Below are 20,741 nucleotides of genomic sequence, written 5' to 3' on the forward strand. Positions count from 1 at the left end.
AAGTACCAATCCTGTTGTTTCCTTGTTCTCTACGTTGGACCAGACCAGAGAGGCGTACACTACTTTGTACTATGCCTGATCTTTTGGGTTTGAGTTCAACTTCAATAATAGTAGAACATTGCCCATGGAACCCTCTTTTTGCTTTTTTTCAATGTTCCAATTTTCTCTACGACTTCCTGCTTTTATTCACGGATTTGGGTTAGCTACCGATAATGGAGAACATGTTCCAATAAAAATATAAAACTTGATCTGACATCAAGCGTTGCTCATTGGTTATGAGATTTTACAAAACTTGATCCAAACACGACAAAGAATAAGGGTGAAAAAAGGAAGCTTTATCCTCCCCAATTTGGGATGTGAGGAAGGGAGATAAGATTTTAATTAATAAGTTTCGTCTGATTCTTTACTTTTTTTCATTAATTTACCTCGTCCCAAACATGAAGTTGGAATCCTTCTTACTCTTTTCCTTCCATTAGTTACCATTGTCTGGCCCCAATCACCCTGTTTACTATTTTAAAACTACCTCTGTTTTTTTTTTTTATATTGCAGCTTAAAAATTACATATATCGGCCTTTAAGATGGTGATTGCTCATCAAGACAGATGGACCAAATAAGTTCTTACAGATTGGCTGGAAACACTGCTTTTAAGAAACCCAATTCAAGAAGTTGAACTTTTTACAAGTCTTCTTGACGGTAGATAAAAAAAAAAAAAACAAAATTTAGGGAAAACGACACAACATCAGCCTCTGAATGATTATAAGTTTCTGCATTTAGAGTTGGTTGGGTATGATCACATTACAGCTCAAAACATAAGCATTTTCATTTGGTATAGTAAAATTTATGTTGTAACGAATACCAATTATTTGGACTTGAACCCAAATGTGAAGTGACTGATGACAGTGATTAGGTGAGGACCTAACCTAAAGAACATTAACTGTTAAAATTAGGAGTTTGTAGTAAAAATAACTGATAATAGAAAATAATAAAAAATGAAATTAACTGTTTAATTAATTGAATTCGGATAAAAAATAAATTATAATTATTTGAAAATTTTAATTATAAAGATAGAGTTTTAACTTGATAAAAAACGTAAAAAATTTAATTCTTGTAATTATATAAGATAATCGAAAAAGGACAGATGCCTTCAGCAATGAGCAATTCTCTTATAATTTGGACTTTGAAGCTTGCAAAATCATTAGGGATGGAAAAGTTGGATTTAAAAGAGCAAATGAGAGAAAAGAAACATCCCATGTAGTGTTGCACTCCCAAAAAATTTTAGTGAAGCTCAATTTTATATTTTATATTTAATATTTAATAAATTAAATTTAAAAATCAATAAATGTGGATGATTGATTTGGATTAGGAAAAACAAAACTTTACCCTGTAAGAGGGATGAAAGCCGGACGGATTTTCGTGGATATCCGACCCGTAAAACACTAAATTGTTTGGATAATCAAAATCATAGGATTTATATAATGTGGGTGATTGATGGTGGAATTAATGGGTAATGTATGGTAATTTCAGAGAAAGCTAGATTGGATGGTCCAAAAAATTTGATCAAAGTAATTTCAACCGTTGATACAAAGGAAAGTGTATTAACCTTCTAATAAACCAGTTTACACACGAGACTAATCTCCGAGCAGTAGAAGCTTAATATAATTACCATCTTCTATTTAAAATAGTCTTCCTGTGATACACATCTCAAAAACTCTGTTTTTATTTATTTTTTCTTTTATATATAAAAACTCACGCCCCTCCACCACTCTTTCCCTGTATCCATCATCACTTTCTGCGATAAGAAAAGAGCATCGGCCAAATTCTGGAGAAGAGACAATCCCTGAAATCAAATATAAAACCCTAAATTGTTTAGGTCGGAGGTCGATATACGACTATTTTTAGGTACTAACTTATATTCGTATAGTATAATAAAAAGTATTTTGATCTTTTAAACTAATCATAATCTATTGTATTTTGTTCCTTGAATTTCATCAACTGTTTCTCCAGTAAAGAGTTGGTTTTGTTATATTTTTTCATGTATATATGTGAGTAAAAGAGAGTTTTGTAGACAATAATTTTGCTGGGATGAATCTGTTAACTTTTTTTAGAGAAGCTTAAGCTTATCTATCTGTTCTCTCTCTCTCTTTTTTTTTCTTTTTTAAATTGTAGTTTCTTCATATTATATATATATATATATATATATTCTCCCACTTTTAGTTGGTTGACACCTCTTTGTGAGTATGGATGTGTATACTCGAGTAATTGATTTGTGGTGATTAGTGGATTCATCAACAATGGTAATGCTTATTCTAATAAAAGTTTTGAACTTAATGTGTTAAATTTTCATGGAAACCTTGTTTGGATAATTCCTTACTGGGGTTCTGGAGGGGGAGGGTGATGATGATGGTGATATGATCATTCTCATTGCTTGATTTGATCTGTGGGGAATGGTTCGTGTTTATAAACTTGTGAGAATGTGAATGACATATGTGTGTACTTTTTAGCTCTACTGTTGTTTGATGGAAAATTCCTGCTCTTGTAGGGTTATTGGTCTTTGATTTGATTATAATTTGATTATAATGGGAAATCGTGGGCAAAAGCGGGCAGAGATTATAGAAGAATTTCCAGCGGATAAGCGAGCTTGTAGTTCATTGGAATTTAGACCAAGTTCTTCTAACTCATCAATTCAAACTAATATAAATTCCATAAGTTCAACACCTGAAACCCGTGATGCTGGAACCCACGATGCAGATATGGATACTTCATCCTCTGGTTCAGCTTCAAGCCGGTCAGAGGAGGAAGATCATGAAAGGGATTCAGCTTATGGCTCATGTGATTCTGATGAAGCAATACCAGGACGTAGCAGTTTGCATAATTATCAGAGGCAGAGATCATTCGGTGATCATGGCAGATTGAGGAGTGCTTTATCCACTTTAAGTGAAGGCACTGAGTCTTCTGGGCTATTAGCTGCTCTTACAGAATTGTGCGAGGTGCTCTCATTTTGTACTGAGGATTCTCTTTCGAGCATGATGGCAGACTCTTTATCGCCTGTTCTTGTTCAGCATGCAAGGCATGAGAGCAACCCAGATATAATGTTGTTAGCTATAAGGGCTTTAACTTATCTGTGTGATGTGTTTCCCCGAGCATCTGCTTTTCTTGTTAGACATGATGCGGTTCCGGTTCTTTGTCAAAGACTAATGGCGATTGAGTACTTAGATGTAGCTGAACAGGTATGTTTTAATGCAATTAATTATGTTTATATGAAGTAGAATGTTACATATGACCTTTATTAATGATAAGTTTTTTGCTTTAATGCAGTGCTTGCAAGCATTGGAGAAAATATCTCGTGAACAACCACTTGCATGTCTGCAGGCTGGGGCAATAATGGCTGTTCTGAACTTTATTGACTTCTTCTCTACCAGTGTCCAAGTAAGTGATTTTGCAAATTTGTTGCTCACAGTTATTGGTTTTCTTCTTACCTTTATTTTCTAGCTTTGATTTTGTTTGTGATTTCCTTGCTGTTGGAGTCTTAAGTAACAAAGTTTGCGATTCTTTTTGTCTATGTTAGAGAGTTGCACTTTCAACTGTGGTCAATATATGTAAGAAACTACCAACAGAAAGCCCTTCTCCTTTTATGGAGGCTGTTCCAACATTATGCAATCTCCTACAGTATGAGGATCGACAGGCACGAATTTTCTGGGGTTTCTTCTATTTGGAATGATATTCAGAGATTAACCTTTTGTTTTTAATATTCCTGTGATCTTACAAATGTGTGTACTTTGTGTCCATTTTTCAGCTTGTTGAAAATGTAGTGATTTGCTTGATGAAAATAGCTGAGCGGGTTAGTCAGTCTTCTGAGATGCTGGATGATCTATGTAAGCATGGCCTAATCAATGAAGCTACTCATCTAATACATTTGAATAGCCGAACCACTCTATCTCAACCGATATATAATGTATGTCTGAATAGCTTTTCTGACATTAGGTTGTCCTGCATTTTTAGTGCTTTAGAGGATAATCTTCTTTTTACTATTTTGTTGGCAGGGTTTGATTGGGCTGCTGGTCAAACTTGCCTCTGGTTCAATGGTGGCTTTCAGGACACTTTATGAGCTTAATATAAGCAGCACCTTGAAGGACATGTTAGCTACTTATGATGCTTCACATGGGATGTCTTCTCTCTATGCAGTAGATGGGCAGAGCAACCAGGTTTAACTTGGATGATAATTTTTTTTTTTTAATTTTCCCCTCTATTGACAAGGATTTGAATAAATTACATTTACTATATTCTTTGAATTCCTATTTAATTATGGGAAACATGGAGCATAATAAAAGATTGAAGAATATCAACCATGACTCTGAAAATTGAACCTTTTAGGAGGAAAGGAGACATTTTTGCTGACTAGAAATTTTGGTGGGTATTACACTAAGTGGATGGTTTATAATGGTTACTTTTGAGGAAATTATTTATACTCGCATTGCAGTTTTCATACCTTTTTGCTGGAGTTTCTGATAGCATTTGAATTGAGAGACTATCTATTTATCTACTAATGCCTTCTTTCCGACTTCAAAGTTAATTGTAATAGCATTATTATTGCTACTTCATCGATTGCTTCTTCTTGGAACCAAATTTCAGTTTCTAAATGGAATATAAGTTTACGTATGGATTTGGTGTTATTAAAGTTGAAAGAACATTGGGACTTATTACCAAAAAATATTCCCTTAGGTACATGAAGTTCTAAAGTTGCTAAATGAGCTCCTCCCTTTGGTACCAAAGGATCACGATGTTCAACAAGAAGTGTCGGAAAAAGAATCATTTTTAGTTAATCATCCCGAACTTTTGCGTAAGTTTGGATCTGATATGCTACCCATGTTGATCCAGGTTGGTTATCTGATGCATAGTACTGCACTGGCTCTTTGAATTTCTTTACATTGCTTCGTGATTTTTTCTTTCTTTCCTTAAACAGGTCGTTAATTCTGGTGCAAATATTTATGTTTGCTTTGGGTGCCTATCTGTCATCAACAAATTGGTCTATTTCAGCAAATCTGACATCCTTGTTGAATTATTTAAGAATGCAAACATTCCAAGGTGAACTGGGCATTCTCATATTTAGTTATCATATATTGAAAGTCTTTCAGTCAAGGTAATAAAGTTCCTTACATGATGTGGCAGTTTTTTGGCTGGGGTTTTTACGCGGAAGGATCACCATGTGCTGATATTAGCCTTACAAATTGCTGAGATAATTTTGCAAAAACTTTCAGATATTTTCCTGAATGCATTCATTAAGGAAGGTGTCTTTTTTGCCATTGATGCCCTTATGATGCCAGAAAAATGTTCCCCTTCAATGTTTCCAGTGTTCAACAGCATTCAGCTTACATCTGACTTCAATCAAAAGTCTGTTTCAAAAGTTGTTCGAAGATGCTTATGTTATGCATTTGATACGGGCCAGTCTTCTGTAACCTCAGAGGCAGGAACATGCAAGCTTGTAAAGGATGGCGTTCAAAGTCTTGCAAAACATATAAAAACTACTTACTTTGCTCCAGAATTATGTGACTTTGAGAATGGGTTGACAGATATCCTTCAAAAGCTTAGAGCTCTTTCTGCATCATTGAGTGATCTGATGAATTTTCCCACAAGTGTGGATAGTTCCAGCCAAGATGAAGAGAAGTTTTATTGTTTATTGCGTCAAATTATGGATAAGCTTGATGGAAGAGAACCTGTTTCCACTTTTGAATTTATTGAGAGTGGAATTGTGAAGTCATTGGTAAAATACATATCCAATGGTCAGTATTTGAGTAAGGTGGAACTTCATGGTAAGTTTGACCATTATTATCTTGTAGAAAAAAGACTTAAGGTGTTTGCAAGGTTTTTTTCATCTTATTCAAGCCTTGTTGAAGGGTTACCCGTGTCCATTTTAATACGGAAATTGCAAAGTGCCTTAGCTTCTCTGGAGAATTTCCCTGTTATTTTGAGCCATTCATCCAAGCAAAGGAACTGGTTTGCCACCGTTCCTAATGGACGTTGCATATCTCACCCATGCCTGAGAGTTCGTTTTGTAAGGGGAGAGGGAGAGACATGTATTTCTGATTACTCTGATAATGTTTTCACTGTTGACCCTTTTTCTTCGTTGGATGCAATTGAAGGATTTTTGTTTCCTAGAGTTAGAATGGAAAGAACCAAACAAACAGAAACAACTACTTTATCTATGGATCCAATGGAAAGCATACATTTTCAGATTCCATCAAGTAACTCTTGTGAAGGTCAAAGCTCAGGTGCCACTGAGCCTGACAGCAATTCTACTGATTTGCATCAGATGCAGGTTATTATTTGTGGTGCCATGAATGAGAATCTTTTAGGCCACTTTTTATTAATCGTCCTTTATCTTTAACTATGTTTTCATTTATGTGGAGCTATGAGATCTTTAGTTAGTTATGTTAACTGATTTGCAGGAGGATGAGGCTCCACTGGAACAAGTGATAAATTTACAACCGCAAATTCCTGGTGATACTACGACTTCAGATGATGGTGACATTGTAAGAAGACTCTTCATTAATAACTATAATTCTGTTTCATCTCAAATTGCTCAACTAGGTCTTGTGGTCATATTTTATCTCCTCAACTTGTTCATTGTTTGCTTATTCATTATGGTAATGGCTGATTTCTTTATCAGCAAGAGAATATATAGTTGTTCCGTATGCTGCTATTGACTTTGGTAAATTACAGGCCAATCCTGACCAGGTGGGACAGTTTCCTTCTGTGGAAGACATCAATGGGAAAACTGGGAATCCTGCATCCTCTAGCAATGGAGATGCTTTGCCAAAACTGGCATTTTACCTAGAAGGGCAAGAATTGGACCGGAGTTTGACACTGTATCAAGCAATTCTCCAACAGAGAATTAAAGCTGACCTCGACATTAATACAGGTGCAAAGTTGTGGAGTCAAGTCTACACCCTGACTTATAGAATAGCTGCAGAAAGTAATGGTGATAGTCCTAAAAAATGTCATAGTTTGGCTCAAAATTCCTCTTTGGTGGATAAGATTGGGGCTCATATGCAATGCACTTCATTTTGCACCAGCATATTCAATTGTGAACTTGCTTCTGACTTGGATAAGTTGAGTCCTGCTTATGATGTATTATTTCTGCTTAAAAGTTTGGAAGGCTTGAACAGGTATACATTTCATCTGATGTCTTGTGAAAGAGTACATGCATTTGCTGAAGGGCTAATCAATGACTTAGATAGTTTAAAAGTGGTGGTTCATTCAGTCTCACAGAATGAATTTGTGAGCAGTAAGTTGACAGAAAAACTAGAGCAGCAGATGCGAGATTCTTTCGCTGTTTCTATTGGTGGTATGCCATTGTGGTGTAATCAACTTATGTCTTCATGCCCCTTCTTGTTTAGCTTCGAGGCAAGATGTAAATACTTCCGATTGTCAGCATTTGGATCTCAGCAAGTTCAGATGCAGACACCTTCTAATACCTCAGGAGTTTCTAGAGACAGGAGGTCAAATCTAGGTACTATGCACCGTAAAAAGTTTTTAGTTTTGCGTGACCGGATTCTAGAGTCTGCTGCGCAAATGATGGACCTTTATGCTCATGTTAAAGTGCCGATTGAAGTGGTATATAATGAAGAAGTTGGTAGCGGTCTTGGTCCAACATTGGAATTTTATACCTTGGTCAGTCATGAGTTTCAGAAGTATGGTCTTGGCATGTGGAGAGAAGATCATAGTTCACTTGCAGCCAGGAAAGGATTATCGATTGATGATTCTGAAATTCTAACATCTCCTTTTGGCCTTTTTCCCCGTCCATGGCCATCGACGCTGGATATCTCTGATGGCATACAATTTTCTGATGTTATTAAAAAGTTTGTCCTCTTGGGAGAAATTGTGGCAAAGGCTCTTCAAGATGGAAGGGTCTTGGATCTGCCATTCTCCAAAGCCTTCTATAAGCTTATTCTTCAGCAGGTCCTCTTCCATTTATGATCTAATTATTAATGATTTGTGTAGTTTTTCATTAACTATTGGTTCTTGATATCCCTGCTATTGATATGCATGTATATTTTACTTCTCTTTTGGAATAGGAACTGAATTTGTGCGACATTCAGTCATTTGATCCTGATCTGGGCAGGACATTGCTAGAGTTTGAAGCTCTTGTTGATAGGAAAAAGATTTTGGAATCAGTTTTAGGAGAAAATTTGTCTTCTACTTTTGATGCAAGCTTCCGAAGTACCAGAATTGAGGATCTCTATCTTGACTTCACTCTTCCTGGGTATCCCAATTACATTGTCCACCCGGATCATAAATTAGTAAGTCATCGCTGAATATCATCTAATTTAATTTGCATGAAATTACTAATTGATGGTATACAAACTTATAGCACCTTATGTATGCCTTCTACTTAGGTAAATATGGATAACTTGGAGGAGTATGTTTCTCTTGTTGTGGATGCTACTACACATGCTGGAATTTCTAGACAAGTTGAAGCTTTTAAGTCTGGATTTAATCAGGTGTGTTATGGAAGAGAGATGCTTTTTGTTTGAAATAAACAATTTTATATAAAAAACGAGGATCCCTGAACAGAATGGAGGCTATATGTTTATCCCTTCCCCTGACATGTATACTAAATGGATAACTTGATATAAGGAATGAAACAGTTTCATTAAGCTCGTCCTTTTATTTTATGGTGCGAGTTCGAAGGAACTTGGTTTCTTAAACTGTTGATTATTCCATTTCTTTATTTCTTTATTTTTATTTATTTTTTGGTTCCTTGTAGCAATCGGGTTTAATCATAATTTAACATATATTTTTTTCCCTCCCTCGTTTACATGATGTTTCTCTCAGAATGATTTATTCATTATCAGATTTTATATCCTTGGCTATTGTGATTATCTAATGTGTAACATCAATTCCAATTTCAGTGTTACTTGGTACTTAATTGATTCATTTGCCTATTTTACTTGACTTTTTTCAGGTTTTTCCAATTAAGTATCTTCAGATTTTTACTGAGGAGGAACTAGAGCGATTACTATGTGGAGAACGTGTTTTCTGGGCTGTATGTATAAAATTTGATTGATCATTTTGTGCTCCTGAATACTAATTTTTATTTACTGTTATTATTATTATTATTAAATTTTTGTTATGTTAAAGCAGTTCAATGAGCTTTTGGATCATATCAAGTTTGATCATGGATACACTGCTAGCAGTCCTCCTATTAATAATGTAGTCTCTCTCTCTCTCTATCTCTCTCTCTCTCTCTCCCTCCTACACACACACACACACAGATACACACACACACATGCACATGCACACACTCATCAGTTTTAGCTTTGACATTTGACTTCTTTGCTTGCTTCCAATTACAGTTACTGGAAATCATGCAAGAGTTCAATCAAGAACAACGGCGAGCATTTCTGCAGTTTGTAACTGGGGCACCTCGACTTCCTCCTGGAGGATTGGCATCCTTGAGTCCAAAATTGACAATTGTCCGGAAGGTCTGTGGCATTGATACATCTCTATCCTTCCCCCATCCTCCGTTCCTATGATGTTCATCCAAATAAACAGTTAAAGAAACTTCGTTATATTTCTTTTTGCAGCATTGTAGTAACTGTGCGGATGCAGACCTACCCAGTGTGATGACTTGTGCCAATTACCTGAAGTTGCCACCTTATTCTTCAAAAGTAAATTATTTTGCCCTATTAGATCCATTTGTACTCTTACTTTCTATCCCTATTGCTAAATTTATGCTTGTGACAATTTTAAATGATCATGTTATGTAGGACAAGATGAAAGAGAAGCTATTGTATGCCATAACAGAAGGACAAGGCTCATTCCACCTCTCGTAGCCTGGCTGATATATCGATTGTGAATTTGTAATTATTAGGATAGGTATTTTGTACAGGGAAAAGGTGGTGGTCCTGGTGGAATTTGGTGGGTGGGAAAAGGGAGCTGATTGTTGAGGAACAAGAGGAAGCTCCTCAACTTCACTGACTACACTTTTGTGGGGATAATGTGTACATACAAGTCCAGATACAGACAGCTATTTGATTTACAGGAGTTGGGAAGTTGTACAGCAAAAAAGAGGGGATTTCAATTGGATGGAATTGGCTTTCCTAACGTATATTGTACAAATCGGTGTACAGATACCGTTTAGCGTAGATTTAGTTCGTTGGTTCTTTTTTATCCAGTTGCAATTAAGGTAGTCTTGGTTAGTATTTAGTCTAACGAAGTGCTAATGTTGTTGGTTAGGTTCTTGTTAAGAACATGATGTTATTGCTTTTAGCTTTTCATTCTGTCTTCGCATATTTTCTTTTCATGTATATCTCTATATGCTCCCAACGAAGCCGGAGCTCTCATCTTGTAAACTTGATGTCAAGCAAGCAATTCTCTTCTGTTTCGTTTAAGAGGTCGAATGCAATTAAAAAAAAAAAAAAGAACTTGTTTAGTGTGATGGACGGGCTTGAAGCTTTTTAGCCAACGTTCATATATTCCAATTTGGGGGTAGAGATAAAATTTTTCCAATTATAGGGCATTTTTTCAAGTAGAAAACAGAACTTTGCAATTGCCATTATAAATAAACAAATGAGGCAAATGAATATATATATATATATATATATATATATATATATATATATATATATATATATATATATATATATCAAGTTCCACTTTTTCATATGTAAGGTGACAATGTGTTACTTAGACCTACTATTGGTTGTAACCTTCAAAGATTATCTTATAAGTACTTAGTCAAAGTAGTAAAGTATACGGTAATAGATATAATTATTGAAGGCAAGTAACTTCATTAGAACACATGTAAAATATATTTCTTCTTAAGAACATAATATATGTAAAAGAACTATTGGATGTCAATCAAAAATTAATTTTTAGTATTACTTGTAAGAAACTATTGGATGTCAATTAAATATTAATTGTTATATACAATTCTTATTATTTTTTAATTTTAATAGATAGTGAATTTCTAAACAAATAGAATAGAAGAAAGCATAAGTCTTGTAGAGACAAAGGAGAGGATAGCATATGCTCAACGTATTACTTCTCGCTTCCACCAAAAATCAAAAGACTATCTCTTGTTCCTTCCTTATCTTCTGTACTTTCTCTCTCTTCGCTATTCAAATAAAACTGAAGGTCCCTCCTTTTCCACCATTTCTTTTCTTTTCTTTGCCCAAAATCAAATGGACCACCACCATCTCCAACCATGAACCCACTATTACCCTCCTCCTGTTCTTCTTCGCCGCTTTCTAATCTATACCCATTACCCCATGCTTTCTCTTTCCACTGGCCTTCTATACCATCTTCCACCACCAGCACCACTGTCGCATCGAAACCCACACTCCACTTTTGCACGTATTCTGCTACTAACCAAGCAAATCCCACAACAACAGACCTTTCTTTAACTACTGCTAGTGATGACCAAAGACTATTATCTCTACTCCGTCAAAGAAAAACCGAAGAGGCATGGAGTCTTTATACCCAATTTTGTCATCTTCCAAATCCCACTTGTCTTAGCCGCTTAGTTTCTCAACTCTCTTACCAAAACAACTCTCTTAGTCTTAAGCGCGCCCAGTCCATTCTTACGCGCCTCCGCCATGAACGCCAACTCCACAGACTCGACGCTAATTCTCTTGGTCTACTCGCTGTCTCCGCGACAAAATCTGGTCAAATATTGTATGCCGTTTCTCTCATTAACTCAATGTTACGTTCCGGTTATCTTCCTCACGTGAAGGCTTGGTCTGCCGTTCTCAGTCGCCTTGCCTCCTCCCCGGACGATGGCCCCATACAAGCAATCAAACTCTTTAAATCAGTTACTCGCCGTGTACGGAGATTCTCCGACGTGACAATGGTTGCAGAGTCAAGACCAGATACTGCTGCTTTTAACAATGTGCTTAATGCTTGTGCTAATATAGGAGATAAAAACATGTTCTTACAATTGTTCGATGAAATGTCTGAGTTTGGAGCTGAGCCTGATATCATGACTTATAATATTATAATTAAGTTGTGTGCTAGATGTAATAGAAAAGACTTGCTTGTGTTTGTTTTGGAGAGGGCAATTGAAAATGGTGTATCTTTATGTATGACTACTTTGCATTCTCTTGTAGCTGCCTATGTTGGATTTAGCGATTTGGAAACTGCAGAGAAAATAGTTCAAGCAATGAGGGAAGAAAGGAGAGATCTTTGTAAGATTATGAGGGAAGCAAATATGGAGGATTTGATTGATGATGAGAGAGATTTAACTGAGAATGAAGAGTTGGGTCAAAGTGGGGAAGATATTGTGTTTGAGAAATTGCTTCCAAATTGGATTGAAGCTATTAATACTGAACCACCATTGTTGCCTAAAGCTTATGCTCCCGACTGTAGAATATACACAACTTTAATGAAGGGTTATATGAAGCAAGGTCGTGTAAGTGATACTATAAGAATGTTAGAGGCAATGAGACATCAGGATGATAATTCTAGTCATCCTGATCATGTAACCTATACAACGGTTGTTTCTACTCTTGTAAGGGCTGGTTCTATGGACCGTGCACGTCAAGTACTGGCAGAGATGACTAGAATTGGTGTGCCTGCGAATAGGATTACTTACAATATTCTGCTGAAGGGTCATTGCCAGCAATTGCAAATTGATAAGGCTAAGGAGTTGCTCAAGGAAATGACCGATGATGCGGAAATTCAACCTGATGTGGTTTCATATAATACTTTGATTGATGGATGTATACAAGTTGATGATAGTGCAGGAGCTCTTGCATTTTTTAATGAGATGCGAGCAAAAGGAATTGCTCCTACCAAGATCAGTTACACTACTTTGATGAAAGCTTTCGCCTTATCAGGTCAACCAAAGTTGGCTAACCAGGTCTTCGATGAGATGTTCAAAGACCCGCGTGTGAGAGTTGATTTGATCGCATGGAATATGCTAGTTGAAGGGTTTTGTAAACTGGGATCGATTGAGGAAGCCAAGAAAATAGTCGAGAGAATGAAGGAGAATGGTTTCTACCCCAATGTGGCTACTTATAGTAGTCTTGCAAATGGAATAGCATTGGCTAGAAAACCAGGGGAAGCACTTCTACTTTGGAAAGAAGTCAAGGAAAGGTGTATGGTGCAAAAGGATAGGGAGAAGTCTGATTCCAATTCGCCTTGTCCACCAACACTGAAACCTGATGAAGGCTTGCTAGATACTCTGGCTGATATTTGTGTTAGGGCTGCTTTCTTCCAAAAAGCACTAGAAATAGTGGCTTGCATGGAAGAAAATGGGATACCACCAAATAAAACCAAGTATAAAAAGATCTATGTGGAGATGCATTCAAGAATGTTTACTAGTAAACATGCTTCTCAGGCAAGGCGAGATAGGAGAAGAGAGAGAAAACGAGCAGCTGAGGCTTTCAAGTTTTGGTTGGGGTTGCCAAATTCTTATTATGGGAGTGAGTGGCGGCTTGGACCCACCGATGAAGGTGATTATGCTTGAGATTCACTGTCAACCACCAGGTACTTGGTTGTAAACTGTTAATAAAATTGGAATTTCACACAAAGGAAAATGGAGACCATCGATGAAGGTGATTATGCTTGAGGTTTAGGTTAATCTCCACGGTACTTGGTTGTACACTATGTTACTGAAAATGGAATTTCACACAAAGGAAAATGGAGACCTACCACTGGTGTTTATACTTGAGATTCTGGATAACTTCCATGTACTTGATTATAGACTACGTTTACTGAAATTGGAATTACACAAAGGTAAATGGAAAATAGTATTTACCGGATTGTATCTGTATATTATGAACCTTGAATTGTAGATTCAAAATTATCATTGTAAAATGTAAAAACAAATATATGTAAATCTGTTCAGGCAAAATGACTATTCAGAATTGATTCATGTTAAAAGTCAAGTTAATACAACCTTTTACACGTAGTGGCCTTGTTTTGTGGTTATACAGTCAGGATTCCCTGGGAATAGTTTGATGAGATATTTAAACACAACACAGAGGAAGTTTTACCAGTTTTTCAAAGAATTTCAACCCCTTGACCTTGAAGATTGACTCCGTGTATAAGACGATGTTAGCACCTGCAGTACAAAGTACAGTCATTAAACAGAAGTTGCTTGTAGTAAGTTACTGGAAATGAACATTAGCTAATTTAATTATATTACTCTTGATTGCTTGAGATAGAACAGCAAAAAAAAACAAGTTTTGTTTCTGATATAAACATTGCATTATCCGGTTATTGTCACGAGTATAGAAGCGTTTTTGGATGACCAAATACACACGATAGTACCTGAAATGTCTTTGGTCCCTTCTTAAGTAGATAACCGACACTGTTTAAGTTGTCAACAAATGTGTCGATATCTGGAACTCTTAAGCCAATCCTATCTGCCAAACTGTATATCTCCTGAAATACCAGCAAGAAAATAGATTAGAGGATGAGTTTATTTTGAGAGTGCACAGTTTTTATTGCTATATAGGGCAGAAAAAACAGTTCATACAGAAATTGAAAATGTGTCTTTCTGCTGCAACTCTGACTGCTTACTGAGGGCACTTAGAAACCGTTTAGCTTCTTTCTGTTGACTCATTCCACCACTCCGAGCAAAATCCACAACACCATGTTCATCTACATATTTATCATATAGGGATTCTTTCATTATTTCAACAACATCCTGCAAAGCAGATTCCAAAAATGAAAATTTGGTTGGAAAGATAATGAAATATAATGAGAAACTACTTGTTGTAAAGCGAATTGAAATATGGTTAGGTATCAAACTTAAGGCTCATTAAGTACGCACTGTTATCCCCGTCTTGAATTAAACTAAAAGCGCAGAGAAAGCCAGCTATCCATTGTTTATGACTAACTTTAACGTCATTTGATGTATATGTGTTGTCAGTGTTAGTACTTCTCACCCGCAACAGAGCGTTGACATAAGCTTCAGAATCCTTTAAGGGTTCATTGACATAGATTTCAGAACCATCTAACAGAAAAATATTTCATAAAAAACTGGAAAGATGAATGACCAAACAATAGATAAAGGACCAACAAAAGAATTTAGCATTAGCAAACAATATCATTACCATTGCATCTTGTGCTGTTATTTCTTCTCTCAATTCTAGCCGAGCCCGAGCCTCGGCAAGCCTCACTAGACTTTCCAGTTGCCTTGCTGTTATTGGTGTACCATCAGCTGAAGTATTATGGTCTCTAAGGCGTAAATAGAACTTCTGTAAGATTTCCGCTGCTGGTCTTGACATCCTGTATCAATGGAATAAATTATATACATGCAAAATAAATCAGCAGTACCAAATACGCGCAGTTGTAGTCTCAACATACAGATTGCATCAAATTCACAATGAAAAGATCCAACCAAAATTACCTAGGAAATACGTAAGTTCTTGCATAAGCAATATACTTCCGAAGAAGTGGACCAGGCAGAGGAGCAAAATCAGCATCCTTATTTGGTTCAAGTCTCAGCCTTGAAATTAAAGAACCACTTCTTACACTCATATCTATGCTCCCATTGTTCTGTGATGCTGCAATTTATCAAATAAGGACACATATCAAAGGAAATACCTCATGTAAAAGTACATTTCTCTATAAGCAGAACCACTAGCTTACTAAGCCCCCTTCCACAAAGGATAAAAAGAAAAGAAGAAGAAGAATAAGAATACCTATCCGTAGCTTTTTTGCTGCTGGTGCTTGTTCTCCATATCCAGCATGAAGCTGTGAGATGGACACATTAATTATTCATAACTTCATATCCTAAAACAAACACTAAATGAGAAAATCCAAAAACTTTCATGCTTGGTCCCGAAGAATTCATAATTTTAATAACTAACAAAATTCTCCAATTGCTGGACAAATAGTCTTCCTTAAATACCAATAATCTTCTATCTACTCCAGTCATTTAAAGTGTGATTGCAACGTGGATAAATACAAACAAGATATCCCATGTGACGCAAATAACTATTAATTTTCTATTACAATTACTTCAAACATAACTGGGGTTTTTCCTTTGAAATTTACTACTTTATATGTTTATGACACTCACACATGCAGGCACATAACACATACACAGAGACAAATGGTTGAACAAAAGCAGACCCATTCTCCACAATGTATAATGCTTCACGTCACTGGAATATTTTCATATAAATAATGTGCCAATATGAGATGCTGGACAAGGCAACTTACTGACATTATGTGGTCTGAGACTCGTTTGTCCAGTACTTCATCAGGATTATCGAGTAATATGAATACCAAATCAAATCGTGAGAGAAGAGCAGCACTCATTTTCAAGTTTTCATTCACTGTCTTTGCTCGACTGCAAGTTGGATACAAATATCAACAATACTAAACAAGATATACAATAAAAGTATATATGTATAATTGGAGGCATTACTTGAATCATTATTCAGTTACTGCAAAACTTGTTATGTGTATCAGAAAATGCCAATTCACTGCAGTACCATACTTTCAGTCTTTTCCCAGATCATGGAGATACTATTTTAAGTACAATTGTTGCCTTTGAATTGCATCCATTATTAGAAAGCTTGAAGATAAAAAAATAACCCATAGACCAAAAAAAAGAGAGAAAAAAAAGAGAGGAAGAAGAAGAAGAAATTACTTATAATGACCACCAGCAGGGTTTGCCGCTGCTAAAACAGAAGTTCGTGCTGATAAACTTGCTAGCATGCCAGCCTTTGCAACAGACACACATTGTTGTTCCATGGCTTCCAGAAGAGCCTGTAATAATCCCATTGTAAGTAAATATATTCTAGAGGTCAAGTGGACAAAACAAAGAACTAATCGATCAGCAGGTCAGGACAAACCTGATGTTCTGCAGACATTTTATCAAATTCGTCAATACAACACAATCCACTGTCTGCTAGCACCATTGCACCTATTGAGAGATGCAACCGTTAATTAAGACATCATTAGAAAATTTCATGCGACAAGGATAATATAGAAACTTTGGAACTGAAGATAGAACCCACTTGTCAAACATGCAGATACAAGGGGACAAACATTCATTTTGTTGCAATCTATTTTAAAGAAATACCTATCTCTGTTATTTTCCTAAAGTTTAATTGTTGCTTATTAAACTTAAAAGTCTATATGTGGCATGTCTGATCATATTGTGTAAGTCTTGAAAGCATAATTTGGAGTCAATTCTAAATTGAATAAGGGTCAAATAAAGTTAAGACTTGGACGCATCTTCCTTCCAAAAGTTCCCACTCTATTTCCTGATCAACAAGTCTCTTTTTTACGCAAGGGCATTTGAGAGTCAGCTCACTACATTCCTGAACTTTGGAACAAGTGAGTACTCAGCCTTTTGATCCTGTAACTTAAGGTTGAAACTTGGGATAGAGTTGTCAATTTTACATAGTCTTGCCCTGCTCTTTTAGAGGCTGTTCCCACAACTCATAAAGGAATAAACTGACCTTCCACAAATGCTTTCCTCTTACATCCTACATATTGTTTTGTAAAAAGATGATTTCCTAGCACATGGGCATTAGGTTTTGGGGATGCTATTTCCATGTATATAATCTCCAGCTCATAATGGAGCAACCTGGTTGCACCAAAGTTCATGTATGATACTTCTTATATATAGAACTATAGCCTATACAAGAACTAAAAGCAAAGGGCATATCTTGACATAGCAGCCAATAATTCTTAGTATCTACTTGAAGTGAGCGTAACAACACAAAACTTTCTATCAGTTTTGATCTTTGGTTTCTCTTCAGTGTGCCAGAGTCTAATCAGATGCTTCTGGTCAATCATGATAAGTAAAGCATTCACTTTTCAACACTATGGAACTTGTAAATAAACAGATCAATACATCATAACACAACTAGAAAAAAAAAAAAAAAAAAGAAAAAGAAAAGAAAAGAAAAGGCTAGTAAGAGGCAATCGGTTACCAGCCTCAAACGCATAGTCACTTGTCATGGAATCCTTCACCACTGCAACAGTGAGGCCAGCATTGGTTGTACCATTGCCACACACATAAATGCCACGTGGAGAAACAGCTGCTGCTGCTTGAAGTAATTGACTCTTGCCTAGTCCAGGATCACCTAGCAAAATAGGAAATAAATTTAGCAAGTTCATTTTCTTTTCACCCATCCTTAAAACAAGAAACTACTTTTGACTTCTAATAGATTAGATAATTTTGTTGAGAATAATATCCATTTTAATTATAATGTATCCTATGTTATTTCCATAATAAGGGCAGCCAGAAATTTAAGCATACCAACAATTATGACGTGGATATCTCCTCTAACTGGAACCTTATTCTGATCCATTGAATGCTTGCGTACACCTCCAAACAGTGCTAATGTTATTCCAGCTGTTAAAAGTCAGAAAAAATATACACAGCACTTCATTATTGAAGTTCAAATCATGAATCAATAATGCAGGACTTGAGAAAACTTGCTAGGTCCTTTTATTCAGATTACTCAGTAAACTGACTGACAATCAACCATTCTAGACAGGATTAAAGATGTGATTATCACATGATGAAGATAACTAGCATCAAAAAGGGAAAAAGTTGAATACCATGGTGTGAGGTAGAATGATATTTTATTAGTTAAATTCCAGGAAATGTTGATGTTGTTTGAAAAATTATTTTTTTCCAACTGAAAAAGTTACAAAGATAAGCAACATTTTGAATTCTTAATGCTTATCAGTTGGCAGACACTTGATACCTTTGACAAGTTCATGTCCATAGATTGAAGGACAGATAGATTGAATTATTTGACGGAAAATATCAGAACCATATTCTTCAGAAAACTTCACAATGAATTCCAAATCCCTTGGAGAAAATGAGAACAAATCAGACAGCTCTGTAGCTCTAGCATTAGACTTGGAATCTTGAAAATCAAAAGAAGTAGATTGTGACTTGGAATTTTTTATGGAAACTCCTTCCAGGTACAAATAGTAAAATCCTTGATTTTTGCCTTTCAATTTTCCTGTAAACATGGATTGCAGATAACATGTTAGGAAATAGTTGAGATCTGCAAACCATAATAATCTAATATGAAATAGTTATTAATCATAAACACATTATGTGCCAAAAAAAATTGAGCAAGTTAGCCATGAAATATCCCTGCTTCAATAATCTTGAATTGTAATCATGCAAAATCCAGTGTAGAAATATTTTCACCTGACCTCCTCCAATATCCACATAATTGTTTATTGTTCTTATAATTCCAGTGACAGTTACCACATCCCCAGGGATGCATGCATCAACAAGATCTTCAGTCAGTTCACATTCCACTGTCCGAGGAACTCGCCCTTCTTCATGATCTTCAGACCTTAGTAATTCCTGTATCCTGGATGAGTGACACAAATATTCAGAGGAATACATAAATCAGAAGAGAAATGCAAAGAGACAAACCCGTTATTTTCTGAAATTGAAGGGCTTGCCTTATTTTCTGAAAATCTACGGCTTGAGCAGAAGATCGAATGGGATGAAAAGTTCTACTTTTGCATCCGTTTAAGTTACAAATAGTTGGTGGTGAAAATTTTCCATCAGGAAATATGCGTGCGATGTTAGATTTACACTTTTCACAATCAAAACTCATTTGTACCACCAAAGGCCTAACTGTGCTAACTTTTACTACTGTCCCTCGCACAGACACAAGCTTATCTGCCATTTCACCAAATGATACATCGCATCATAGTGTTTCACCAGCACAAATAAACACCAACAAGGGGAAAAGAAAGAGAGAAAGAGAAAGAGAAACAAAACCGACCATAAAATTTCAATTGCAAGCCTAAAGTGAAAATTACCAATATATGCTGCTTTTAGGTTTTTCAGAGCAATCATTGATTCAGGGTAGTTGTGAAGACGGATGTTAATCTTCGCGCCAACCTGTAAAATATTCTCCTCGCATTTAGTTGAAAGCACCTGCTTCAAAGTTAGTTTGGATTTACTCAAACCACAGTAAAGTAAAGAACAAGCGAGAAAGTAACTTCAAAATTTCCTGCACCTTGTACCTTGTGAACTGCAGCGCCCAGGCAAGAGAGAGCTACTTTAGGCTTCTCTTCTAAAATCACATAAAATTCCTCAACATCACATATTTTTCGAAATTGTTCAAAGTCAATCGGCAAAAAGAAGGCGCCATTCTCTTCCTTCACCTGTTCATGTATTGAAATTTCAGTTTCTCAAATTCTTAACCAAAGCCAGTCGCTCAAAACTAGCCCAGGCAAATTCATCATTTCTCAAAGTAGAGAGAAAGAGAGAGACCTGAGAAGCGAGATCTTGTCCTAGAGATGTGGAGAAGAAGTGGATGAGATCAGATATCAGCATCAGCTTGTCCTCGTCAACGGAGAAATCATTCGTCGGAAAATAAACGGCCAGGATTTCCATACTGTTGCTTGCATCGGTCATCGGGCGGTGGTGCTTCTTCCGGCTGGTGCTTTCTCCTTTACTTCCATACATAGCGATCGATCAGATAGACTCTCTCTCGTTCCCTCGCTGCCACCAGGTTCTTGTTAAATTCCCCTCGTTTTGGCGGGAAAGACCTGACTTTTGTATGCTTCATCGTTTTATTGATGAAAAGGTCCACGACACGATATTTTAAAAGACGACTTCTCCATCTTTTAGAAAAACGACGATAGGTCCTCTCGAAAGCCGTCGTTTCTCAAGATTTTGTATGAGCAGTTCAACGATGCCGCTTCGTCCAGTAATGGCAGCAATTTTTAAAAAAGAGATTTACACGTGGAGTGCTGGTAAGGCATCAACATCACCAGAAGAT

General features: G+C 36.3%; 3 protein-coding genes across 12 annotated transcripts; 2 read left to right on the plus strand and 1 right to left on the minus strand.

Annotated features, from left to right (window-relative positions):
• The first annotated feature begins 1,700 nt into the window (after window positions 1-1,700).
• UPL4 (ubiquitin-protein ligase 4) lies at window positions 1,701-10,391 on the plus strand. The gene is made up of 18 exons (XM_012226889.3): window positions 1,701-1,899; window positions 2,540-3,227; window positions 3,316-3,426; window positions 3,566-3,682; window positions 3,794-3,952; window positions 4,041-4,202; window positions 4,720-4,875; window positions 4,961-5,082; window positions 5,167-6,313; window positions 6,444-6,527; window positions 6,718-7,956; window positions 8,073-8,297; window positions 8,394-8,498; window positions 8,963-9,043; window positions 9,142-9,210; window positions 9,354-9,482; window positions 9,585-9,668; window positions 9,768-10,391. Exons 2-18 carry the CDS (start codon window positions 2,577-2,579, stop codon window positions 9,831-9,833), a joined length of 4,707 nt encoding a protein of 1,568 aa, XP_012082279.1. The 5' UTR covers window positions 1,701-1,899; window positions 2,540-2,576; the 3' UTR covers window positions 9,834-10,391.
• A 619-nt stretch (window positions 10,392-11,010) lies between these two features.
• HCF152 (Tetratricopeptide repeat (TPR)-like superfamily protein) lies at window positions 11,011-13,884 on the plus strand. The gene has a single exon (XM_012226893.4). It carries the CDS (start codon window positions 11,207-11,209, stop codon window positions 13,466-13,468), a length of 2,262 nt encoding a protein of 753 aa, XP_012082283.1. The 5' UTR covers window positions 11,011-11,206; the 3' UTR covers window positions 13,469-13,884.
• MCM8 (minichromosome maintenance 8) lies at window positions 13,843-20,723 on the minus strand. Of its 10 annotated transcripts, none has more exons than XR_005177930.2 (18): window positions 20,231-20,723; window positions 19,981-20,121; window positions 19,774-19,891; window positions 19,408-19,630; window positions 19,150-19,313; window positions 18,687-18,950; window positions 18,233-18,328; window positions 17,904-18,056; window positions 16,815-16,885; window positions 16,610-16,728; window positions 16,177-16,306; window positions 15,654-15,705; window positions 15,359-15,515; window positions 15,063-15,237; window positions 14,895-14,927; window positions 14,527-14,653; window positions 14,275-14,388; window positions 13,843-14,065 (listed from the first exon to the last, which is right to left on the minus strand). XR_005177930.2 is itself a non-coding variant. In XM_037638427.2 (18 exons), exons 1-18 carry the CDS (start codon window positions 20,423-20,425, stop codon window positions 14,015-14,017), a joined length of 2,391 nt encoding a protein of 796 aa, XP_037494355.1. In that variant the 5' UTR covers window positions 20,426-20,723; the 3' UTR covers window positions 13,843-14,014. The 10 variants fall into 10 exon arrangements, 7 of the variants coding, with proteins under 7 accessions (XP_037494355.1, XP_037494354.1, XP_012082281.1 ...); XM_037638427.2 differs by having other exon boundaries at window positions 14,483-14,653; window positions 19,774-19,855; XM_037638426.2 differs by having other exon boundaries at window positions 14,483-14,653.
• Window positions 20,724-20,741: the final 18 nt, after the last annotated feature.

Source organism: Jatropha curcas, chromosome 2 (assembly GCF_041381405.1).
Source record: "Jatropha curcas cultivar XTBG-Jc1 chromosome 2, XTBG_Jcur_1.0, whole genome shotgun sequence".
Taxonomy (NCBI): Eukaryota; Viridiplantae; Streptophyta; class Magnoliopsida; order Malpighiales; family Euphorbiaceae; genus Jatropha; species Jatropha curcas.